The 25729-nt window shown below is 48.4% G+C and overlaps 2 protein-coding genes and 1 long non-coding RNA gene across 5 annotated transcripts in view; 2 read left to right on the top strand and 1 right to left on the bottom strand.

The window, feature by feature from the left end:
* The first annotated feature begins 792 nt into the window (after positions 1-792).
* The window catches only part of PTGR1 (prostaglandin reductase 1), a 51823-nt gene continuing 26886 nt past the window's right edge, over positions 793-25729 (top strand). The window contains exons 1-2 of one of the 3 annotated variants that reach the window (XM_077345290.1): positions 793-914; positions 18382-18497. In XM_077345290.1, coding sequence (XP_077201405.1) covers positions 18392-18497 — 106 coding nt within the window. In that variant the 5' untranslated portion in view covers positions 793-914; positions 18382-18391. Of the gene's footprint in view, positions 1036-10518; positions 10679-18381; positions 18498-25729 lie in introns of those variants that run through there. The other 2 variants (XM_077345289.1, XM_077345288.1) reach the window with 2 other exon arrangements.
* LOC143841847 (uncharacterized) lies at positions 21349-23877 on the top strand. Its single transcript, XM_077346431.1, has 4 exons — positions 21349-22117; positions 22410-22493; positions 22669-22752; positions 23032-23877. Exons 1-4 carry the CDS (start codon positions 21556-21558, stop codon positions 23496-23498), a joined length of 1197 nt encoding a protein of 398 aa, XP_077202546.1. The 5' UTR covers positions 21349-21555; the 3' UTR covers positions 23499-23877.
* On the bottom strand, positions 24248-24676 carry LOC143841848 (uncharacterized). The gene is made up of 3 exons (XR_013232894.1): positions 24603-24676; positions 24400-24483; positions 24248-24313 (listed from the first exon to the last, which is right to left on the bottom strand). It is a non-coding gene; the product is annotated as an uncharacterized LOC143841848 (long non-coding RNA).

Below are 25729 nucleotides of genomic sequence, written 5' to 3'. Positions count from 1 at the left end.
AAGAGCCTGAAGTATGGCGGGTAGGCGTTGCCTTGGCCCGATTGCCATGGGACCAAAGGATACAGAGCTCTGCAGCTGGCAGATTGGGGTTTTTTTTAGGGGGGGGATTCTAATATCTGTCAGGGTCTGTTGGAATAGGTGTGGGGGATTTAGATGCAAACCCCCCTCTCCTGCCATTGGATGATTTGGAATGGCCCACACATGACTTGGGAGGACCGAAAAGGGATCCTAGCGCTCCATGGGCAGTCTTCTTAAGCCCTTTAAAGTGCTCCCTGTTTAAAGGGAATGCAGTAGAAAGCCCCAAAAATAGTTGATGGGAGCAACCTGTTTTTTGCAGTTTTGTTGCTATTCGTACCCCTGTTCTTCTTGCATCTATTGGACCCAGGGGAAAGGGGATTTTGTGGGGAAATGGATCCACATACAATACAGGAATTGGGATCTGGATTTTTTTTAAATACCCCTTAAAATTTGAGCCCAACGGACCTGAACAGAAAAAACTCCTTGTACACCCCTAGTTTCTTGTCAAAGTAGACTAAAGCAAAGTGGTTTTTCACTGTCCTGCTAAATTATCCAAGCGATCAGTGTTCCAGTGACCACTGTATGCTGTATGTTAAGTGTGAAGCAAGCATTATCTAGTTATCATTACTATGAAGGCTCCTGCTTCCTATGACTGATGTTCTCTTGACTGCTGTTGTGCATTTGAGGTAGCTACAGAGAGCTGTATAAACACGTTCATTTTGTTCTTTGAAAGTTTAGCTGAATTGACAACAATTTGTTATGTCAGTTCTTGACATGGGAGGTCCAGGAAACATACTTGTGGCTACATGCCCCAGTTTCCCAGCTGCTTGTTAATTTGCAGCTTTTGCTTGTTTTGCAAGGATTCAGCAGGTGGCAAGACATCCTAATCCTAAAAGGTAAATAAGTGGTTGCAGGGAACTTTCTCTCCCAATGCAGCAGAAGTGAAACGGAGGTACTTTGCTTTCTTAGCAGGCACGCAGAATCCACAGCTGCTGTTTGTGTTTGAGGTGATTGGAGGTGAGTAGGCAGTAGGAATGGGGAGGTATGGAATTCTCGGATATGCAAACAATTTAGGTCTTGTCACTTTTTAGTGCTGTTACTCTGACAGGACAGTTAACAGTGTGGTAGGTGAAAGTTGAGGCTTTGTGGTGGTGAAAAATGGATATTGATAATTTCTACCAGGTTCTTGTAACTAAGCAAAGTATGGCCGCATGGTGGGAAGGTTAAACAATATCAAGTCTATGCAAGGCAAAAACGTAAATAAGCCATTTTTGTAGCTTCTGTTTGAATACAAAATTTATTACTACTACTGCTACTACTAGGGAATGAATCCTTAGTTCTCAAACAATTTCCAGTAAATAAATTGGTTTTTGCTGAGCTTCACCTGGAGTACTAAAGATTTTTATACCCCATCCGTCAAACTGCAAAAAGACACATGCTAAAACGCTCTTTAAAGATGTTTACTTCTTTATGCTTATGTAGGAGTTTTGAAATGACTTGTCTTTTTGAGCCTTTCTGCTCATTTTCAGAAGAATAAAAGCACTGACACAGCATTGCTTTAAAAAGTAGCAGGTATTCGGTGAATTGATCTGAGCGTGTCTGAATTTTTTAATGTTCTGTTTTCTTCCACTATTTTAATCTCCATGCACATTGAGTGTTACGGTTGGCTACTGGGTGGTTATTCGATGCCTTGCCAGTTGGCAGGTGGGAAGCAACAACAGAAGACGCCCTGGAGATATCTGGTTGGCTGCTGTAGGAAATATGCTAGAATAGGTGGATCTTTTGTTAATTCTCTTAATAGTAATCCGTAAAACTGACTGAAGTCTATAATATGCTTTTATCATTTTGGCAATGACCTCCCTTGCTATTTTATATACATAGTGTAGAGTTAACAGTACATGTCGCTTTAGTGGGTTTGTGTTTTCCACCATGAGAAGTGGGAATGTAACAATGTGCTGGTAATAGGCAACAATTTTCTTGTAACATTATCCTAACCACTAGTAAATAAGCCCGCTGTACTCGAAATACAGCGGGTGCTAGCAGAGCTTGGGAGTCTCACGGGCTGGCTCTCCAGGTGTGGTGGGCCAGGGGCCGGACCCAAGGGCGGGCGTGGGGCGGTGTGTGAGTCGGCTCGTGCTGTACCACCCCTCCAACGGCGCGGCCTACCTGGGCCTGTAGCGTCGAGGTGGTCAGCGGCAGCGCAGCTTGCAGCCCGGGAAGTGGTCCCTGAGCCTCCTCCGGCGGGCTGCCGGGTGACGTGGGGCGGCGGCCAAGCAGGTCTGTGTGCGAGCGGGGCGGGCGCCGCTGCTACCGCAGCCATGTCCTCCAGCGCCGGGTGGCGTGGCGGCCTGCAGCCGGGTGTGCAGGCCGCGGACGAGCTGTTGAGCAGGTGGCTGGACGTGGCGGCAGCGCCACGGCCAGCACCGCTGGCCCATCCTGGGCGCGTTGTAAGGCGGCAACCTGTCCAAGGCGAGGCAGGTAATGGCAGCAGGCAGCCACCTGCGGGCGAGCAGGAAGGGGGGTGGATTGGGAGGTGCTTTGCACCTCCCGATTCGTCAGTCCAGGGGAAGGGGCCTATCGGCACCCTTCCTCATCCCGGACAGGACCCGCCCTTGGGGCCCTTACTGCTTTATTTAATCCGCTCCACTAGGAGCGGTTAAAGATTGTGGCCGTATAATAATTGGGAAAAGGGCCAGTGGGTGGGGTGTGTCCAGGGCCCTGAGAGTGTACGTCCTCGGTTTCTGGCTGGATGGACACGCTCCCTAGCTGTCTGCAAGCATCTCAGCTGTCATTGCCCTACACACGCCTTCCGGCTGTAGCTGACACGCCTACGGCGCCCCACTGCTCCACCTGGCTGGCAGCAAGCAAGAGGAGCTGGCAGCAGTGAGGCAGCAGAGACAATGCCGAGCAGGCAGCCACATCAGAGACCCCCAAAAGGAGTTGTATTTGCTTTCAATCTGTGATTTTAAAAAATGTGCTTTCCTGCCAACTGGCCTTACAGTTTTTCATTTCACCAGTTAAAACAAGGCTTATTTGATGTTTGAGGCAATCGTCTGTGTTGGCCTTATCCATGCTTGCAAACTGCTGCCTTTTGGTGGGCTAATCTTTTGGGGGCTGCAGTTTGCTAGGGGAACACAAGAGGAAGCAAGGAGACATCTCAGTGTTTTAAACAACAGGAATTTATTAACAATTTAAAATGACAAGTGAAGCAAAAACTCCCCTCCCATCCACATTCCCCAACAAAGTACAACAAATCCCCTCCCTTCCCCAGCAGTATAACCCCCACCCAGCAAACAACACACAACATCAATCACAAAGTTATCAACCTGAGGTTCCCTCATCTGCATTTCCTCCCCTCTAACTCTTTTCACTGTTCCACCCTTCTCCTTCCCCTGCCCAGCCTTTCTTCTTCCCAACTCCAATTCAGTCTCTCCTTTGTCCTCCCCCACCCTCGGCATGGCTTTGAGCTCCCTGCTCAGCAGGTTTATCATTCCCACCGCCTTCCTCTCCCACGATGCCCTTGCCTCTTCCTTTTCTTTCTTATCATTATCTGTTGAGGAAAAAAAGAAAAAATCATAAAGTGCATAGGGACATGTACCATGAATTGAGGGTTTCTAATTTTGGTTTGCACACAGCAAAGGTTGCAACCAGCTTACCTTCCCTGTCAAGCCGCGCGCTAGCTCTGCAAGGACAGCATCCTGGCGACTGACCCGCAACTGCAGTGTGTTAACTGGAGAAGGGGGTACAATAAAAGAAAGGATTGAACACTTAAGGATCTAGAATAAGCTCACGTTTTAATTGTTACAAAAAATAACTGCAAGCTCACTTAAGGTTTTGCAGACCTCCTTGTGCCCACCCAGTGAGAACTCAAGCTCCTGTATCCTCAACTGGAGAGTGTTAACTGCAAGGTTGGGGGGAGAATTAATTTGTTTACTTGGGTTTAGATGTTTCACAATCTCTTATTCACATTTCACCCCTTGTGGCCTGTTCACCCATGGCCTCTGACCTCTCCTTGCTCCTCTCCAGCTCCTGGATGTGGACTTGTAGGGTTTTGTCTGATGGGGGGAGGGGGATTTGTCAAGAGAATAGGATTTCCAGTATGAATACCTGGATAACAGCAAGCATAATTTAGACTCTTACATGTAGCGTGGGCAGAGGTGGAAGGCTAGTCATCCTGTCCACTTGCTGCATCCTCCCTCGCGGTTGTCCCTGAGACCATCTTGCTAGGAGACATTGTTGCTGTGTAGGGGAACAGAAGGGGGTCTAAGTTGAGAAATGTCAAACAACATCTAGCGATGTACAATTTTATTTATTTTATTTATATTTATATTTTTATACCGCCCTTCCCTATGGCTCTGGGCGGTTTACATAAAACATTTTTCAACATTCACATAGAACACTATCAAAATCAATATCAAAATCAATATAACAATATAACAATAACAACAACATATAAACTGGAACAATTAGAACGGCACTTCAACAATAACTTGACAATCCCTCAGTCGATTCGTTCCCTCAGTCTGGGGGGCACCTGTAGGTGTTATGGCTCAGTCGGCCCCACCAAATGCCTGGAGGAAGAGCTCCTTTTTGCAGGCCCTGCGTAACTGTGGAAGTTCCGGCAGGGCCCTGATCTCTTCGGGGAGCTCATTCCACCAGGTGGGGGCCAGGACCGAGAAGGCTCTGGCCCTTGTTGAGGCCAGACGTGCCTCTTTAGGGCCAGGGATCCGTAGCCAGTTGAAGGTGGCGGAGCGTAGAGCTCTTCTGGGGGTATAGGCAGGGAGGCGGTCTCTCAGATACACTGGGCCCAGACCGCGTATGGCCTTAAAGGTGATTACCAAAACCTTAAGCTTAATCCGGAATTCAACTGGGAGCCAACCAAGTTCTTGAAGTACCGGCCGGATATGTGATCTCCATGATGTCTTAGTGAGAATCCTGGCCGCGGCATTCTGCACCAGTTGTAGTTTCCGGATCAAGGATAAGGGTAGGCCTGCATAGAGCGAGTTGCAGAAGTCCAGTCTGGAGGTGACCATCACACGGATCACTGTGGCTAGGTGCTCTGGTTCCAGGTAGGGCGCTAGTAGTTTGGCTTGGCGGAGGTGGTAGAATGCCAGCTGTGCTACCTTCGTGACCTGGGCTTCCATTGTAAGGGAAGCATCCAGGATCACGCCCAGGTTCCTGGCGGAGTGAGTCGCTAGGAGCTGCACACTATCCAGGATGGGCAGGCGCGCTTCCTCCCATGGTCCCTTCCTACCCAAACACAGGACCTCCGTCTTTGCAGGATTGAGCTTCAGATGACTCTGCTTGATCCATTTTGTCACTGCTTCCAGGCATCTGGCTAAAGATTCTGGGGGGTAGTCTTGGAAGCATGCCAGCATGCACACTAAGCACCTAGCATTATGCAATGACTACTGTACAGTACTGGGTTCAAAACTGTAGTTCTCCTAGTGGAATTACAATGCTTATTGACATTTCAGTTCTGGACAAGGCAATAGCATGCCATCTCCAAACTGTTGTGAGAATAACCCTGTTCCTTGTATCTTAATGGTATTATAAAAACTGTATGTTGCCTTAACTGTCTTCACAACGGCACTTACTCATGTGTCTCCTGATCTCCGGGGGGGGGGGTGCCTGCTTTCTCCCAGATTCTCATCGTCTGGGTGTGGAATATGGTCCTGCCGCTCTCCCATGGCTCGCCCCCCTATTGTTCCAAGCTGCTAAGAAGATCTAATTTTATCCTTTTAAATTTTGTACTTATTTGTTCCCAGGACCTGCAGTATCCCCTTGCCTTCATTTTTTTTTCTTGGTGTGGCCATGTGTGCTGGCCATAAGGATCCCCACATCCCTGGAAGCAAGGATGCACTCTAGCATAGCCTCCACCCGCTGCCAAAAAGCACCCTTCCTCGGAGCAGCCATTGTGCGGAGTGACCTTGGGGCGACGAAGATGCGTTAATACCCCACTCAAATTTTCAAGTTTCCAATAAATCATCCAATAGGATGATGCCACTTAATAGCATGCTATGATTGCTGGGAGGGGGAGGTGAGCGAAGGGAAGATCAGCTGCTCCATGCCTCACCAGAGCTGCCTCCCCTCCACACCTTTGTCCCACTAGTGCCTGCTGCATTTAAGGCTGCAGCAGGCTTTCTCCCTAGTTATGCTAATGAAAGAATTCTGACCATACATGGATGGATTGGATTGTTTCCTTCATGACCTCCGTGAAAAATTATAGCTATGTAATTTACAGATTATGTAAAATGCAAAGGAAGGATTAAAATTTCAGGAAGAGTAGTATAGTATTTTCTGTAACTAATAAAAAAGCCCAAATAAATGGTGCCTTGTGTTTAGTTTGCAAGCTCTGCTACCAACCTCATTACAAAAGTGGTAAATGACTGAGGCTGCACCATCCCCCCACCCATGGAAACCACTGGGGAGGAGATAAGGCTCCTCCTAATCTCATATCTCTCAAATTTATTGTGCAATGATAAGAGCAGACCAGCATCATGGAATATAGAAAGCAGATACCAGTGCTTGAGTAATATTTTTTCATCTGCGTGTACTTACTATAAAAATTGAGTAGTACAACCATTCTGTTTTTATCCCTTGCTTTGTCCTTATGTGTAGTAGCAATGAAGATCTGGTAGTGTTTTTGACCTTGTAGAATGTTTGATCCAAAAACATAACAAACATGGAGAATGTTCGTGTGTCCCTTAAATACCCCGGTTTGTGTCTGGAGGCTATGATGAGAATGCTAGCCCCTAAAACAATGGTTTTGATTGCTGATGTGAGGCAAAGTGATGCAAGCCAGGTGATTATTCTGCCATTAATTGGAAGAAAACCTTTGAATGAGTTACTGGTAATTTCCCAGGTCAAGGAGGACTCCAATAATTGCTCCAGGTGAACTCTGAAAAGATAATATGTTGCATTTATACCTGAATAGGAGCCAGAATGTAAATTAAGTTTGCAACAATGCATATTGAAGCTTGATGCTCCAGTTATTATGGATGGGAAATGGCTGAAGTGGTACTTAATCAAGGTAATGAAGAACCACAGGTGTGATGGAAAGGGGAAAGCACTTGCGATAATCAGAGATTAACAAAGCCCAGAGTGTCATTTCCCTGTCAATAGTGTTGTTAGAAGTCTGGGGAAGAGAAAGGTCTGTGACAAGTCCTCTTGCAAGTCTAACACTCCTGTGTTCCGGGTATGAAATCTGCGAAGAAGAAAAAAAACAGATCTAGGACCGAAGGGTGGCAAAGCAAGCTTCAAAGCCTACACCAGCAACGTAGAGGGACTCTCTTCTGTCTCTTAGCAGTGCTGCTGCCCTGCACAAACAGAAAAGCACAAAGCAGTTAAAACAGCCCCCCCCTTATTGTAACTGATACTTACCAATGTTTGTTGATGCCCCCGAATCACTATCCTCGTCCACCGCTGCTGGAGACTCGAGGGGCCCCGTCCCTGGCATCTGTGTCTCTGTGGACAAGAGCAGAAAATAGTGAAAAAGGAGCAAGCATACAACCTGAACCACACAGCAAGCTCCCAAAGTAGTGAACCAAAGTACTGCAGAAGGCCTATAGCCGAGGCATGCTGCAAATCTTTTGGGGTTGTTGGTTAAACATGACCGTTTCAAATAGTAACCACAGCAAGCAGTCCACAAACAGCCTACCATCTTATGCGTTGCAACGAACACACGAGAAAACGATTCCCAAACGTCAGAACACACATTTGCTCAAAATTAAATATAAAATTAAAATAAAAGTGCTTACCGGAGGCAAGGGGCGTCTGCTGCGGAATTTCTTCTGGCTCCCCAGGAACGATGGCAAGTAGGTCCAGCGTCACGATGTCCGCACCGCGTTGCTGGACCTGGGGTGGAGGCCGGACGGTGGACGAGGTGCCCTCTCCGGGATCCTCCTCAGCGGGTGGTTCCTCCACCGGGGCAGCCGGCCTACGAATCACCTTCAGGCTCCTCCCGACGTGCTTCGGCCTGCCGGCTCCGTCCCCCTCGCCGTACAGTGCCCGCTGCTCCTTGAAGTACGGGCAGGTCACTTTAGCGTTGCCGGAACCCTTATTGTGGTTCACGGCCCGCATGTACTCTGCCCGCATGGTTTTTGTTTTTGACCGGCATTCAAGGCAGGTCCTGTGGTGGCCCAGGGCACGCATCCTAATGGCCACTTGCTCAAACACCTCCCGATTCCTATGTGAGGATTGGAAGGCGTCCTGGATTTTCTCTTCGGAAAAAATAGCGATCAGGTCCCTGATCTCGGCGTCCCTCCATGTTGGCCCCCTGCCGGTTGCCTGGACGGACGACGACTGTGAACCGGATTCCATGCTGCCTTCGCGAGTAGCTAAGCAAAATGGAGGTGCGAGGTGCAGGGTGCAACGGATCATATACCTTCCCGCACACAAAGACAAAGGGACTTGGCGGCTCCTGATTGGTGGTGGGCAGTAGGGGACACGCACATTGGCCACATGAGGTCACATGTCACGTTCAAAACTCCTCGCGCGGGAACAGGATCTGCCCCTAATGGCCAGATCGGCGCTCTTGTTGTTTGACTTCTCGCATGCGCTGATTCGTTTACACGCGAGAAGAGCAGTATGTACATGCAGCGGGAGCCATTTTACTGAAATGTCCGCCATTACAAAAACGCATGCCGGTGTTCAACCGAGAGCAAGTGCAGCAGTACTCGACAGTTCCCCAATAATATTCACCAGCCACAGCATAAATCAACAAAACATGACATGTTACTGGCGAACTTTCGTTGGCACGCTCAGAGGAAAGTTTTTTAAAATGAACGGGGGACGGCGACTCCGCTTGCCGGACAAGCACAACCACGCACCCGGAACCACACAAAGACCCACTACACATAAACCGCCCCTCATGATATCACCTCGAATCTTATCTATTGAACCCCTCTAAGCTAAACAGGAGACTGCGAGCGGCGAACATTCGTTGGCACGCTCAGGAAAGTTTTTTAAAATGCTCCCTGTACATTGACTCCGCTAGGACTGGCCGATGGTAGACGGGGTTTTAAGCTTTGGGCAAATTTTGGGAACGTGACGGTGTGTGCTACTGTGCTTTTGAAATACTCTTGTGGTGTTCGGGCACAATTTCCGAAAGTGATCGTGCTAGAAAGCCAGTCGCTGTCTCGTTGCCTCGTTGATCTGTGCTCGGTCCGAGAAAAAAAAATGGCGAACAGTTCGCCGGAAGTTTGGAGGACAGGCTCAGGAGGAGGGACTTTGAAGAACCCGCAACAATGTTAACGCACAGGTCTTTATCGCTATTGTTGCAGATTGGTTGCAGGAGTGTATCGCTTTCCGGAGGGTGAATCCACTTTTTGGGATTCCCCTAAAAGCGCTACAACGAAGCGCTTTTTGCGGGTCGGTTTCAGGAGTGTTGCAGATTGTCTACGACGTCGTGCGTTATTCCAAATTAGTAGCGTTTTCAATTAGCAACCATTGTGCTATTTTGAAGCCGTGCGAAATGCCCCTAAATATGTTTCCTGCCTGACCTGGGCATCTTCTGGAGGGATGAGGCATCCAGTTAGAGAGTCTACGTTTTGTGTGTTATATGCGTACAAACATGGCTGGATCAGTTTCCAGGGTGAAACTGGCATTTATTTGTATATTTCTAGCCCAACAATGCTGAATCAATGGCGAGGTGCAGGGAACCTTAACAAAGGAAGGTTTGTGAGCAAACTTCCTTTCTGACTGAGAAGGGACCTGGCCACTTAGAAATTGAGACATACTCCATGGTAAAACATGGGTTCTGCCATTTCCTAGAGCGAATGTCACTGCTGGTGACAATTTCCAGTAGTTACACAAGGCTGCATTCTTTAATAATTATGCTGTCAAAACTCCAGAAAATGGTGGGGAAAGGGATCTGGGATTCTGGATTCCCTGCCCCCAACAAGGGCTTGGCATCCTCAAAAGATAGAGAAATCAGAGAATTAATAAGGCCTAAGTAACTGTTAGCTTAAAATACATCCAATCCAATGACATTTAATATGGCATGATTTAAATGTTGAATCAACTTGATTAATAATCAGCAACATTAATAAGTAAAAACAAGGCTGATTTGATGTGTGAGGCAATTATCTGTGTTGGCCTTATCCCTGCTTGCAAACTGACTGCCTTTTAGGAGCAAGTCAATCAGCAATTCAGTGTATGCAACTGTATTCCACACCTGAAATTGTCCCACAGAGCTGCTGTTCCCTTCATTGGTTTTGATTGAGAGGCCAACCCTCTGTCTTTCTGTCAAGTCTCAAAGAGCAGGAGAGCTCATGAAGTCTAGATGTCAGAAAAGGAAAAGGGCGCATATTGTTCTTGAATATAACATTAATATTTCTGTTAGTTCTCGGGGGAGTGTTTTGTAACTATTTGTCTTAGGAAGCCACCTCCTGCTGTACAGTTGTGATAAGGCCAAAGATACATTTTCTGAAAAGCTGGTGACAAAAAGCTGAGTCACCGCGGGCATTGTTCCCATTTTTTGTTTAATGTTTTAATCTCATCTTGGGAGAAAGGAGGAGAGCACAAATGTTTTGCTTCAGAATGAGGGAGTTGCACACAGACAGACAGACTGGGCTAGATGCACAGAGTACAAGAAGTTAAGGAAACTTGACCTGGCATTACCTGCTTGAAATAAAGGGAAGAGTTGCAGATTACATTGGTGAGTCCAGTGGCATCTTTAGGACTGACAAAGTTTTGTTCAAGGTGTGTTCAAGGTGTAAATGTTTGTGTTCACACACACTTCCTCAGACACAAAAGTGTGTGTGCAACCACTTGATTTGTTAGATCCAATGCAGAATTTCCCTTCATTTGTAAATTCAGAGGTCCTGGAAGCAAACTAAAGGCAGCCTTGGGAGCTTGTGATTTTGAGGGAGGGAATGGGAGAGGAGAGAAAGCAAGGAGGGACAGAAGTTTTCCCCTTCCTGTTTTTGTTGTTTAAAATTTCCCTCTTCTGCTTGCGTTTACATCTGGGACATTAAAAAAATCAGGACTCCATTAAATGCATGCAAGGGCACTCTGCATTTGCATTCAGAAGCATCCCGGCAAAGACCATTCTTCATAAATTGAAAGTGCTTTGAATTCCAGGGCCGCTGCAATTATGAGACAGCATAGATGTTTGGAAAACAAGGGTGTTTTGTAGGAAGTGAACTCTGTCTTTGGATATCTGGACATAACTTCTCTGAGTTCTCCTGCCTGAGAGTAAGGCAATTTACCTGCATGTCAGCCATGCTTACAACAGCATTGTCTTATCTTCAACTTTATAAAGGCAGCTACAATCCTGGCCTTTTGGAGAGGAATGAATTTATTGCTTCCTGGCAGTAGTAATAGTCGGTTATCCTGGTGTGACATTCCTTAGTGGTTTGCAGAAATCCTTTCTGCTCAGCCTCAGCTCTTGGGCATCAAAATGTCACATGGGTTAAATCCTCAAGGGACAAGAGCAGGTTAATGAAATGGGGTCCCATTAAAGCAGCCTTCTGAAGCTGCAAGTTGCAAAATATCAAGGTGTGCCTTTTATTACAAGTCTTTCTGTGCTCATAAATCAGTAAAGTATGCTAGAGGGTTTGGGGAAAAGGTGGATAAAGCATCTAAAATTCCAACAGTGGTTTGAACATTCTCGTCCAACAGGTTTTGTTTTGCTGCATAGGAGGCAAGATTCCTCAATCCAAGACAGAATCCAAGGCTAGCCACTGACCTCAATGCAATGGGGTCGATCGGCCCATTCCAGGGGGTCATGGAGTCATTGGCCATGGCGGCGGTGGCAGCACCATAGTGCTGGCCTTGTGGCCTCCTCCATGCTGCATAGGTAGGGAAGGGAACGTTGGGCCAGGAAGAAGTGTAATGGCGCAAGCACAAAGGCTGCGCTGCTGTCGGGCGTGGAGGGGGAGGAAGGCTGGAAGGGGGGAGAAGGGGCCAGTCCGGGGGATGGCAGGCAGGGCACAGGCACCGGGGAGGGGTGAGGAAGGGGCAGCGCTGCTCCTCTGGATGCTCGGCTGGCCTCGCACAGAGCCGCCTTCCAGTGGCTCAGAGGCAAGCGTTCGTGGCAAACATCAACTCCCCTGGATGAAGGGAGCTCTGCGGCTGCTCCAAAACCCTGGAGTGGATGCCACAGACCCCATGGGAATGGGCCAGGGACCCATGGTGAATTGGGGAGGGCGCAGCGGGGTTTCCTGCAGTCTAAAATGTTTGTATTTTCCATGGCAGCCAGATGTGGGGAGAGGGGGACGAACGCAGGATGCTGCTGCCTTTGAGCCCAATCTTCACCTTGTTTCGCCTGATTAGGCGCCACTGAGGCTTTAATCTGCAGGATTGGGCAAGGAGAAGTCAACCCCTGGGGGCTTGGCTGATTGATCGTCAGGTCATTCTGATTCTGGGCAATGAAGCTGCTTGCTTATTTGACAGCTGGGTCTCTTCTCCCTCCCCTGCTCCCCTCCAACTGGAGCAGACCTGGAGGTGCGGAAGCCAGCCAGAGGCTTCTCTATCAGCCTGCCCTTTTGTGTTCTGAGCCAGCAGACTGGACTGCAGAGCCCGGGGTAAGCCTGTTCCCTCACTCCAAGGCCTCCGGTTAGCATGGCAGAGCCCTGCTGAATTTAAAACCCTTCAAGACTCAAGGTTTCTACGATGGTGTCGCTTTCGGTCTGCTTCTGTCCCCCGCCCCTGACTATGTCTCCCCAAATGCTGCCTTTGAACTTAGAATCATAGAATCATAGAGTTGGAAGGGGCGATACAGGCCATCTAGTCCAACCCCCTGCTCAACGCAGGATTAGCCCTAAGCATCCTAAAGCATCCAAGAAAAGTGTGTATCCAACCTTTGCTTGAAGACTTCCAGTGAGGGGGCGCTCACCACCTCCTTAGGCAGCCTATTCCACTGCTGAACGACTCTGACTGAGAAAAACTTTTTCCTGATATCTAGCCTATATCGTTGTACTTGAAGTTTAAACCCATTACTGCGTGTCCTCTCCTCTGCAGCCAGCAGAAACAGCATCCTGCCCTCCTCCAAGTGACAGCCTTTCAAATACTTAAAGAGGGCTATCATGTCCCCTCTCAACCTCCTTTTCTCCAGGCTGAACATTCCCAAGTCCCTCAACCTATCTTCATAGGGCTTGGTCCCTTGGCCCCAGATCATCTTCGTCGCTCTCCTCTGTACCCTTTCAATTTTATCGATGTCCTTCTTGAAGTGAGGCCTCCAGAACTGCACACAGTACTCCAGGTGTGGTCTGACCAGTGCCGTATACAATGGGACTATGACATCTTGTGATTTTGATGTGATGCCTCTGTTGATACAGCCCAAAATGGCATTTGCCTTTTTTACCGCTGCATCACACTGCCTGCTCATGTTTAGTTTACAATCCACAAGTACCCCAAGGTCTCGTTCACACACAGTGTTACCTAGAAGCGCATCCCCCATCCAGTAGGCATGCTTTGCATTTTTCTGACCCAGATGCAGAACTTTACACTTATCTTTATTAAATTGCATCTTGTTCTCATTTGCCCATTTTTCCATTGTGTTCAGATCTCGTTGAACTCTGTCTCTATCTTCCGGAGTATTTGCCAGTCCTCCCAATTTGGTGTCATCTGCAAACTTGATGAGTAGTCCCTCCACCCCCTCATCTAGATCATTAATAAATATGTTAAAAAGTACCGGGCCGAGCACCAAGCCCTGAGGTACCCCGCTACTCACCTCTCTCCAGTCTGATGAAACACCATTGACAACAACTCTTTGAGTGCGGTTCTCTAACCAATTCCCTATCCACCTAACGATCTGAAAATCCAGATTGCAGTCATTCAACTTATCCATCAGAACATCATGGGGAACCTTGTCAAAAGCTTTACTAAAATCCAAGTAAATGACATCAACCAAATTTCCCCGATCCAGCAAACCTGTTATTTGGTCAAAAAAGGAAACTAGGTTGGTCTGGCAGGACCTGTTGGAGACAAATCCATGCTGACTTCCTTGGATCACCAAATTGTCCTCCAGATGTTTGCAGATCGCTCCCTTTAATATCTGCTCCATTATCTTCCCCACAACAGAGGTCAGACTCACTGGTCTGTAGTTTCCCGGGTCATCCTTCCTCCCTTTTTTGAAGATCGGAATAACGTTTGCTCTTTTCCAGTCCTCCGGGACATCTCCAGTCCTTAAAGAGGTTCCGAAGATGATGGACAAGGGCTGTGCAAGTTCTCTGGAAAGTTCTTTGAGTACTCTCGGGTGCATTTCATCTGGACCAGGGGATTTGAACTCATCCAGTGCAGCTAAATGCCTCTCGACCACCTCTCTATCCATGTTAACCTGCCACCCAGACACTATCCTTTGGCTACAGCCATCTCTAGATGTGCCTAAACACTTTGACCTGTGGGAAAAAACAGATGTAAAATAGGCACTAAGCCTTTCTGCTTTCTCTGCATCTTTCGTTAGTCCATCTGCACCCAACAGCGGGCCTATTGCCTCCTTTACTTTACGTTTGCTCCTCACGTAACTGAAAAATCTTTTCTTGTTACAATGGACTTCCCTGGCCAATCTTAGCTCACTCTCAGCTTTGGCCTTTCTGATGATTGATCTACAGTGCCTAGTAACCTGTAGGTACTCTTCTTTAGAGCTCTGTCCTTCCCTCCATTTCCTGAACATTTTCCTTTTCTTTCTTAGTTCCTCTTGAAGTTCTCTGTTCATCCAAATAGGCTTCTTAGAGCTCCTGCAATGTTTTCGTATTTCTGGAATTGTCATTGATTGAGCATGCAATAGCTCTTGTTTGAGTAGCGCCCACCCTTCACATGCTCCCTTCCCTTCTAGCATTCTCGTCCATGGTATGACACTCATCATGTCTCTGAGTTTATTAAAGTTTGCCCTACGAAAATCCAACATCCGTGTCTGGCTACAAGCTTCCTTGGCTCCCCATCTCAAAAGGAATTCTATGAGGACATGGTCACTTCCCCCTAGGGTCCCCACCTCCTTCACCTCATCCACCAACTCTTGCCTGTTGGTCAGTATTAAGTCCAGTATGGCTGAACCTCTTGTGGGTTCATCTACCATTTGATAAATGAAATTGTCAGCCAGGCAGGTCAGAAACTTGCATGACTGAGGACGCTTCGCAGAGTTTGTTTCCCAGCACACATCTGGGAAATTGAAGTCACCCATGATGACAAGGTCCTGCCGTTTGGATATTTTCTCAAGCTGCTCACAAAGTGCAGCATCCACATCCTCTCGTTGGTCAGGCGGTCGGTAGCAGACACCAACCACCACACTGTTTGTTTTCCCCTCGCTTATTTTCACCCAGATGCTTTCCACTGTAGATATGCTCTCCTCCACTAGAATTTCCTGACAGGTAAGCCCTTTCCTCGCATACAGTGCCACTCCTCCACCTCTTCGATCTATTCTGTTTTTTCTGAACAGTTCATATCCATCCACCATTACATTCCAGTCATGAGAATCATTCCACCAAGTTTCTGTGATGCCTACTAGATCATACCTTTCCATCAGCATGAGAAGTTCCAGCTCTTCCTTTTTATTGCCCATGCTTCGGGCGTTAGTATAAAGACATCTGAATCCTTTTACTTTTGGTTCCCTATGAGTTGGCCTTGCCGGTTGGGCTGCCTCCGATAGTTTTCCTTCCATACACTCCCTATGTTGATCGTCTCTTTCCCCTAGTGGCTTTAGTTTAAAGCTCTCCTGATGAATCTCCCCAGGTTCCTGCCAAACACATTCTTCCCCAGTTTCGATAAGTGCAGTCCATCAGGTGCCAGTAGGCCTTCCTCAAGAAAGCCTATCCCATGGTCCCAGAAACCAAATCTCTCCTGCCGGCACCAACTACGCAGCCAGTGATTCACCTCCATTATCTTCCTCTCCCGACGCATTCCTCTTCCCTTGACAGGCAAGATTGAAGAGAATACCACTTGTGCCCCCATTTGCTTGAGCTTCCTCCCCAGATCTTGATAGTCTTTTTTAATAGGAGCGATGGTATTCAGGGACATGTCATTCGTTCCCACATGGACCATCACAAATGGGTAGCGATCCGTAGATTTGAGGAGTTTGGGCAGCCTTTCTGAAACATCTTTAATTTTCGCCCCTGGCAAGCAACGCACCTCTCGGGTTAGGGGGTCGGGCCCAGCCACATGGCGATCCATTCCTCTTAGCAGGGAGTCTCCAATTACCAGTACTCTCCTTATTTTTTTCTTCTCAACTCCATTTCCTTCTGTCCCCGTGGCCTCTTCCCTTTGTCTTAGAGTTTGTTTTGGGACCTCTTCCCTTGTTGACCCTTGAACCTCCTCTGCAAGGGCCTGAAATCTATTCTGGAGCTCCAAAGGCCCCGAGAACTGTCTCGCCCTTTGCCGTTCAGTCTTTTTCCGAACTGCCTTCCTTTCTATCTGCTCCTGTTCAGTCCCCCCTTACCTGCATGAATGTTGAGAACCACTCTTACCAGACAAACGTCGGCTAGCCTGGAAGACAGGAGAAGGGCAGGACCTGTGGGTGGAGATGGGAAGAAGGCACCGTGGTTTAAGACTGAATCAGGCATGCATTGTTGTAGCAGCCAGATCAAAGCTCCCGCAGGCTCACAGGCTCCAGTGGAGTCTTCTGTAAGTGCGTAGGTGTGCGAGGACTGCTGAGGTTGGGTTTTTTTGGGGGGGGAGAACCCCCCCACACACACATATCTAGGACTATGCATAAACGCCAAGCTGGCCTGCCAGATTCTTGTGTAAGACCTCCGTTTTTACTATCAGATATCAGAAAATGGAGTTGTTCATGGGGAAGTGGGGATTAACTACTGGGAAACTACCTCTCTGAATCCAAATCTTCTCCCAGATATCTTGCCAACCTCCAGCTGGTGGCTGGAGACCACCTGGTTTTACAAGTAGGCTTTAGGCCACCAAGTCTAGTTCCTACATGCCTGCAGGTGAAGGATAGGGCTTAGTTTTCAGGTTCTTATTTGCAATTACTGCCTCTGTTTGGTTCAGAATTGTAAGGATGTTACAATTTGTACCTAGATTAGAATATAATAATTCTACTGCCAATTTAGTTTGTGAGGCTGCTTCAGATAATATGAGGAGAGTGGTTTTACTGAACTCTAGTGTGCAGCTTAAGGTGACCAGATTTTAAGATTGCTAAAGAGGGACACCATTGACTGGGGAATTGCCAGGCTCCAAGCACAGCCTGGAGTTCTGGAATCACCGCTCAAGCCTACACAGCTTGGAGACCAAGGGCTGTCCTAGAGGCCAAACTGTCACTCACTGCTGGCATTTTTGGGAGGTAGGGATGCCAGCCTCCGGGGGGGGGGGATCCTCTGGAATTACAGCTCAGGGTTCCCATCTTGCAGTAGTCACACTGCATAGACTGGAAGATGGGTAAGCTAGAAGCCTCCCAGAACAGCAAGCTGGGGGTGGAAGTCTAGGGACATCTTTGGTAGCCCCCCCCCCCACTCTTATCCACAGCCTCTGAACTCTCTTCCCAAGCAACTGCTAGGGGGGAGAGTTTACAGAGCTTAAGCCAAGAGACACACTCCTCCAAGGCCTTACCAGAAATATATTATGTGGAGCAGAGTGGCAGCCAGAGCTGTTCCACTGGGCCCAAGGCTGAGGCCAGGAATGACATCATGAAAATGATAGCTTCCCTGTTTGAAAACCCACCAAACTGCTCACAGACTAACATCAACAAATCTCTCAGAAGTATAATTGTAAAATATGAGGTTTTAGTATAATTTTACTGGGTTTTTTTTAACCCACTTTAACTGTCAATTTGTTATATATGTATTACTTGCATTGTTTTTTTTTAATTCGATGTTACCTGCCCTGAGTTCACCGAAAAAATTAAATAGAAATACTTTATCATCGTGGAAAATTCAGATTCACAAAACTAAAGGGATGTTCGGGAGAAAAGTGGATGTATAAATATTTCAAATTGAATTTAAAAAGTAGAACTGAGAAATGTGCAGAGCAACTGTTCTGAGTTCTGGGTATTTTGCTTTATCCATTAACTTGAAATTAGCAGCAGAAATCCTATGTACTAATTGCAGATTGCACAGTAGTATTGCAGTCTTCTTTCCCAATGATGCAGTGCATCACTGAAAACAAGTACTTGATCTTTAATGCAATTGTCTTGATATTAGTCTCTTCAAAGGAGTTTCTCATGAATAGGACTACTTATTCAAACCTTGTAAAATCTTGAAAATGTCTATGAAGAGCATTTAACCTTTGATTGTGGAGGGTTCCTTTTTTTTTTTTTTTACTTTTTTAAACTTTTGTCTGCACTGGCAAGCAAATTTTCTTCTGGCATAGGTGACCCCCCCCCCCACACACACACAGACACACCCCTCAAAAAATCATAAGTTCTGCACTTTCTGATCAGTTTATAACATTGGATAATGCTCTATAATTATTCAGATTTTGGAAGATGGTGCAGACAGAATTTTGGGTTTTGAAGAATCACTTTGAAGGCTTCCCTAAACTCAGTGACTTTGAGCTCAAAGAGGCAGAATTACCAGCGCTGAACAATGGAGGTAAGAGAAGCAACTGCTTTATTCTGATTTTCTCATTGTGTTGGTTGATTGTAAGAATAAAGCTGAGAGGGAAGTCAGACTCTCTGTTCCACTCTTAAAATCATTCTGTGCGGACCAGTTGCCCTGGTTGATATTTCTCCCCTTGAATTCCCCCCCCCAGTAACTAGCTACTGTGAATCAAACAGATTTTCCTCGAAAAACTTACTCTTTTCCAAAAACTTGGCTCTTGTGTTGTGTATACTGGAAAAGATGCTTAGCCAGAATAGACAAGATACTGTATCGGCACAATTAGCAGAAGGAGGTGGGCTTGTGTGGCTTTCTGTAATGTGAATGTGGGCTGGCGGTATGTGTGTGTGAGAAACAAAACCCTCTAGACAGGAGGCAAGAAATAATTATATAAATGAAAATATACACCTAGTCATCTATAACTGCTCCACGGTATTGATAAAGTCCTAAGGGCAAGTTGGGAGGAGAAAGGGGCGGGCGCCGTTAGCGGCTCCTGATTCACCCCTCCGAGTGTCACTCACTCGGGACCCAAGTAGCGCGCCTCCCCATTGCCTGCTTCCCCTGTCCTGGACTCTGCGCCTCGCTGCGGGGGAAGGAGCAGGGCCGCCGCGTCGACCCTGCTTCTTCCCAGCTGCAGAGCCTCCCAACTTGTCCGGGGAGCTGGGAAGGATTCCCTCGCCTCCCAGTGCGCCTTCCCCTGACCACGCCAGGAGCGCCGGAGTCCTGCGCCCGACAGCCGCTGGCCCTGCCGCACGGGGAGGGCCACCTTGCGCCCCTCCACGATGGGCCCACCCATGTAAACAACTGGCCCCCGCGACCCGCCACCAACCCACCCAATACCCCACCGCTCTTCCTACCCCACGGACCCCCCCAAAATCTCCCTCTCCGCCGCTCCTTCCCACCCCCCCCAAACGCCGACGCACCGTCCCACATGACTCCCCCTTCACTGGTAGGCAAAATCATGAAACACTGGATTACTTACCTTGGCTATCATGTTATTTAATGCATTGGAGAAAGCAATTATGCTCGGATTGGTCAGTGGAAAAAGGAAACCAGGCCAACAAAGAACACTGTGGTTAGATAGGATCAAAGCAGACACTGGCCAGAATATTACGCAACTAAAAGAAGTGGTGCAAGGTCAGAAATCATAGTGGCAGTTATGCCATAGGATATTAGCTGACTGAATGGCTAATATCATCATCTATTCCACACAATATTTTTGGTAAGGGCTTGGAGCAGGGGGGCTGTCCTGCCCCTGAGTGCCTCCTCCTCCAACTGGCTTGCTTATCTGTCCACCTCTTCCTTCCACTTCCCTTGGAGGCTGCAAATCCCTGCTGCATGAGAGCTGCCCTTGCCGGTGAGTTCCCTGCCTGAGGCCCTCCAGCCCCTGGGCCTTGGAGCTCCCCAGGAAGGCGCCTCACCCCTAGACAACTGAGCTTACCTGGTCACGGCCTCAGCCAGGGAAGTGCCTCTCTAACAGCTGCCTTTCGAGGTCTTGGGCGAAGGGGGATGCCATCTGCAGAGTTCTTCCACACACCCCCACACACATCTAGTGCCCGTTGTATTCTTGAATGCAATGGGCTTTGCCCCTAGTCAAGAATATAAGACCAGGGAAATTTCTCCTGCAAATGCCAATGCATACTGCTAAATGCCATAACTTTTCCAAAACCTGAGTGGCCAACAGATCAGCATTAAAATCTGGGTTCAAAGGTTTGCTCCCCTATTGGATTCACAATGAGGCCTCAACAAAGTTATCTAAAATGGAAGGAGGAAAGTACACCTCCACTGAACAAAGTTTGAGTCCAGTGATGCCTCTGGACTCAATTGTTACGACAGCAGATCAAAAATTGTGATCACAGCTGAGCCATAGGGCCATTTCGCACGGCTTCAAAATAGCACAATGGTTACTAATTGAAAACGCTACTAATTTGGCATAACGCACGACGTCGTAGACAATCTGCAACACTCCTGAAACCGACCCGCAAAAAGCGCTTCGTTGTAGCGCTTTTAGGGGAATCCAGAAAAGTGGATTCACCCTCCGGATAGCGATACACTCCTGCAACCAATCTGCAACAATAGCGCTAAAGACCTGTGCGTTACCATTGTTGCGGGTTCTTCAAAGTCCCTCCTCCCGAGCCTTTCCTCCAAGCTTCCGGCGAACTGTTCGCCATTTTTTTTTTCTCGGACCGAGCACAGATCAACGAGGCAACGAGACAGCGACTGGCTTTCTAGCACGATCACTTTCGGAAATTCTGCCCGGACACCACAAGAGTATTTCAAAAGCACAGTAGCACACACCGTCACGTTCCCAAAATTTGCCCAAAGCTTAAAACCCCGTCTACCTTCGGCCAGTACTAGCGGAGTCAACGTACAGGGAGCATTTTAAAAAACTTTCCTCTGGGCGTGCCAACGAACGTTCGCCGCTCGCAGTCTCCTGTTTAGCTTAGAGGGGTTCAATAGAAATGATTTGAGGTGATATCATGAGGGGCGGTTTATGTGTAGTGGGTCTTTGTGTGGTTCCGGGTGCGTGGTTGTGCTTGGGCGTGGACAACCCCTCCCATCGGCGGCTAGACCTCCGGCAAGCGGAGTCGCCGTCCACCGTTCATTTTAAAAAACTTTCCTCTGAGCGTGCCAACGAACGTTCGCCAGTAACATGTCATTGATTTATGCTTTGGCTGGTGAATATTATTGGGGAACTGTCGAGTACCGCTGCACTTGCTCTCGGTTGAACACCGGCATGCGTTTTTGTACTGGCGGACATTTCAGTAAAATGGCTCCCGCTGCATGTACAAACTGCTCTTCTCGTGTGTAGACGAATCAGCGCATGCGAGAAGTCAAACAACAAGGGCGCCAATCTGGCCATTAGGGGCAGATCCTGTTCCCGCGCGAGGAGTTTTGAACGTGACATGTGACCTCATGTGGCCAATGTGCGTGTCCCCTACTACCCACCACCAATCAGGAGCCGGCTAGTCCCTTTGTCTTTGTGTGCGGGAAGGTATATGATCCGTTGCACCTAGCACCTCCCTTTTGCTCAGCTACTCGCGAAGGCAGCATGGAATCTTCTTCACAGTCGTCGTCCGTCCAGGCAACCGGCAGAGGGCCAACATGGAGGGACGCAGAGATCAGGGACCTGATCGCGATTTTTTCAGAAGAGAAAATCCAGGACGCCTTCCAATCCTCACATAGGAATCGGGAGGTGTTTGAGCAAGTGGCCATTAGGATGCGTGCCCTGGGCCACCACAGGACCGGCCTTGAATGCCGGTCAAAAACAAAAACCATGCGGGCGGAGTACATGCGGGCCGTGAACCACAATAAGGGTTCCGGCAACGCTAAAGTGACCTGCCCGTACTTCAAGGAGCAGCGTCCACTGTACGGCGACGGGGACGGAGCCGGCAGGCCAAAGCGCGTCGGGAGGAGCCTGAAGGTGGTTCGGAAGCCGGCTGCCCCAGTGGAGGAACCACCCGCTGAGGAGGATCCCGGAGAGGGCACCTCGTCCACCGTCCGGCCTCCACCCCCGGTCCAGCAACGCGGCGCGGACATGGTGACGCTGGACCTGCTTGCCATCGTTCCTGGGGAGCCAGAAGAAATTCCGCAGCAGACGCCCCTTGCCTCCGGTAAGCACTTTTATTTTAATTTTATATTTAATTTTGAGCAAATGTGTGTTCTGACGTTTGGGAATCGTTTTCTCGTGTGTTCGTTGCAACGCATAAGATGGTAGGATGTTTGTGGACTGCTTGCTGTGGTGGCTTTTTAAAACGGTTATGTTTAACCAACAACCCCAAAAGTTTTGCAGCATGCCTCAGCCATAGGCCTTCTGCAGTGCTTTAGCCACTACTTTGGGAGCTTGCTGTGTGGTTCAGGTTGTATGCTTGCTCCTTTTTCACTATTTTCTGCTCTTGTCCACAGAGACACAGATGCCAGGGACGGGGCCCCTCGAGTCTCCAGCAGCGGTGGACGAGGACAGTGATTCTGGGGCATCAACAAACATTGGTAAGTATCAGTTACAATAAGGGGGGGGCGTTTTAACTGCTTTGTGCTTTTCTGTTTGTGCAGGGCAGCAGCACTGCTAAGAGACAGAAGAGAGTGCCTCTACGTTGCTGCTTTAGGCTTAGAAGCTTGCTTTGCAACACTTTGGTCCTAGATCTGTTTTTTTTCTTCTTCGCAGATTTCATACCCGGGACACAGGAGGAGGAGGAGCATGGGGTGGCTGGACCTCCTGCCCAGCGCAGGTGGATACAGATTCAAGATGGTGAGCGTGCATGAACTGTTCCTTTCGAGCCATAGCTGCAGGACAATGTCGCAAGCCACTAACCGTGTGCTCCCTTTTCATTGTTGTGAGTCTTGCTGTGAAAGTAGGCAAAGGAAAAAGCCCACCATGGGCGAACAAACACTAACCATGTGCTCCCCGGGCATTGTTTAGAGTCTTGGTTTAACAATATGTAACCAGAAAAGGCCACCATGTGCACCAGGGTGGGTTTTGACTGTCTCGATGGTACTAACAGTTCTGTTTCTCATTTTTTGCCAACAGAGGTCCTTTCGGATGATGATGAACCAGCCCTGGGTCCAGCCAGCTCACGACCTAGAGGTGCTCTCCAAGCAGAGGAGAGGCTTGCGAGGGAACGCGGCAGGCTGAGGCGCGTCTCCATCTTGACAAGCGTTGGAGAGAGGATCCTTGAGCACTGCCAGGAGGAGTCAAGGCGTGCCGCGGCCGCAGACCAAGCAATGCTCGCCCTCATGGCCCAGGAGGGGAAAAAATTGCGGGCAATCCTTAGGGAGTCAAACCAATCCCTACGCGAAAGCGTGGAGGAGGTGAGACTGATAAGGAGACTGATGGAGAGGGCGGTCGTGGTAATGGAGACGGCCAACCCTCCTCAGATCACTGTAAACGTCCCCCACCCACACCTACACCACCACCTCCAGCACCCACCCCACCGACCCCGTCTCAGAATGCCTCCACCCAAACTAGAAGGAGGACTGTTCTCGGGAAGAGAATAATAAAACCCGCGGACAAGTTCTCCCCCTCCTAGTTTGGGCCAGTTTGTCTATTTAACTTTATCTGTGTTTGCTGTTGTTTGTTAAAGTTTATATTTTTGACTCTGTCTCTGTGTACCCTACTGTAGAATCAGGAAGGCCGAAAGCGGCCTCTCTAGTGATTGTGTCTATTCTGGTACTGTTGTGTGGGTTGGAGGTTGGAGGGGTGTCAGTTAAAGGCGTTTTAGGAGTGTGGGGTGAAAGGTGTACGAGTGTAAGGAGTCACACTGGAGTCTTTTTCAGAAAATTTGCAACAACATTTTATTTTCGAAAACAGTTCAACAGGGGGAAAAAATTAGGGAATGTAACTTGCACCCCCCACCACCACCCCCACCCTCCAGGAAAGCCAACTTTTTTTTAACAAATGTATATATTTAACAGGGATAAAAAATTAGGGAATGTAACTTGGACCACCACCCCCCACCCCAAAACACACACAGAAAACAATACTCAGGTCCCACTGCTCCCCTCACCAGCCCCTTCCCCTCCGGCATCCGCCATCTCCCTCACTCTTCTCCACAATCGTCCCATTGTTCCCCTGACTTTACGGCGGAACAAGTCTTCGTCGTCCTTCTTCTTAACTGTGGGGAGGGAGAACAAGTACACATTAGTGCCACACATATTTTCCAATCTGGAGTTTACATGGATACACTTTTTAGTGGCCTTAGCCACAGTGTGAGGAGAGTTGGGCAGTGGGGAACATAACCTACGTTCTTCCGCCTCCCTCTGCTGCCTCTGCCTCTCCATCTCCCCTTTTAGGTCAGCCACTTCTGCCTGCCCTGCAAATGGGTTCAAAACAAATGGTAAGCCATATATGTAGGCTAAAGTCACACAACCCACACCCAAGCACAGGTGAAGTACTCACAGTCCCTTCTCTGCTGCTCGACTAGCCCCTCCAAGGATGTCACCCTGGCCTCCATGGCACGCATCCTTGCCTCCATTGTTTCTGCTATAGAAATCAAATAAAGAATTCAATCACACTTCAAATGGAAGCATCACAGCAGGCTCCCTTATGGCTCCATGGGGGAACACACACATGGGTCTCCCTCAAAGAAATAAAACTCTCACCTGCAGCCTGTCCTGAGGTGGAAGGTCCCTCTTCCTCCCCTTCCTCACGCTCAGGTAATTTGGCAAGTTTGGATTGTGATTGTGTAGCTGGGCGAAGAAAAAGAGAAATCATAAGTAAAAGCACACAAACCAAAGATAAAACACAGCTGATGGCCACACCACAATCAGAGCCAAAGCGCATTACCAAAGTGGTTCGACAGTACTGGTGGGCTAAGTCAGAGGGAGTTGACAGCATCTTAATACTTTCTCGAATATCATGGAGACAGTAGGGGAAAGAGGCATCTAGACATTCCATGCATGCTTAAGGGTAAAACATAACGAGGGCAGCACTCACCCATATACCTCCTCATCTCCAGGGGGGCTTCCCAGCCTTCTCCCATATCTTGACCATCTGGTCGTGGAAGACCGTTCTCCCACTTGGCTGCGGGACCCCCCCCCCCACTGTTCTAGACTGTTTAGGAAGTCCAGCTTCACCCTCTTAAATTTCGTCCGGACCTGCTCCCAGGTCCGGACGTAGCCCCTCTCCCTCAGCTTGGATGCCAACACCAGGTAAGCACCCTTGGTGTGGCAGTGGGTGCTGGCCATAAGGCGGCCAACACTTTTGGAATGGAGAACCAGCTCCAGAAGTGCCTCAGCCTCGGCGCGCTGCCAGAAGGAGCCCTTCCGTGGCTTCGGCATCTTCGGAATAACGGTTAGGGAACGAACATGCGTTGCTCCGATCGACCACCCCTATTTTAAATGTATCAAAGCCGCCCACCAATAAAATTATTCCTTGGAACATCAGTGGTTTTATCCTCCAGTTTGACAGGGGTCGCCAATACTTCCTGGCTACCCGCCTCCCCAACCTTTCCCTGTTCTGCGCTTCCGTACTGTGTTTGTCAACTTCAGCGTGGAGTTAGCATGAAGGGTGCTTTTGTCAAAGTGCTTTTGGACCAGAGATTCCCCGTTTTTTGGCAGGCTAAATAGACAAACCTCACAAGACAAGGTTAAACAAAGAACAGAAACCTTTATTTTACAACCGAGTAGAAAAAACAATCAAACACGCCTCCTATTTCTGTAGAGGTGGGTGGCTATAGCGTCCCGAACCTTGCACCCCTCCGCATAGATCCTTTTTTTCCTTGCTTCAG

Source organism: Paroedura picta, chromosome 7 (genome assembly GCF_049243985.1).
Source record: "Paroedura picta isolate Pp20150507F chromosome 7, Ppicta_v3.0, whole genome shotgun sequence".
In the NCBI taxonomy this organism is placed as follows: domain Eukaryota; kingdom Metazoa; phylum Chordata; class Lepidosauria; order Squamata; family Gekkonidae; genus Paroedura; species Paroedura picta.
This window is presented reverse-complemented; position numbering and strand designations above follow the sequence as displayed.

Coding starts and splice junctions, on each gene's coding strand:
- LOC143841847 (XM_077346431.1), top strand. CDS start 21,556: ATGGAATCTTCTTCACAGTCGTCGTCCGTCCAGGCAACCGGCAGAGGG. Junction 22,118..22,409: donor GCAGACGCCCCTTGCCTCCG/GTAAGCACTTTT, acceptor TCTTGTCCACAG/AGACACAGATGCCAGGGACG. Junction 22,494..22,668: donor TGGGGCATCAACAAACATTG/GTAAGTATCAGT, acceptor TCTTCTTCGCAG/ATTTCATACCCGGGACACAG.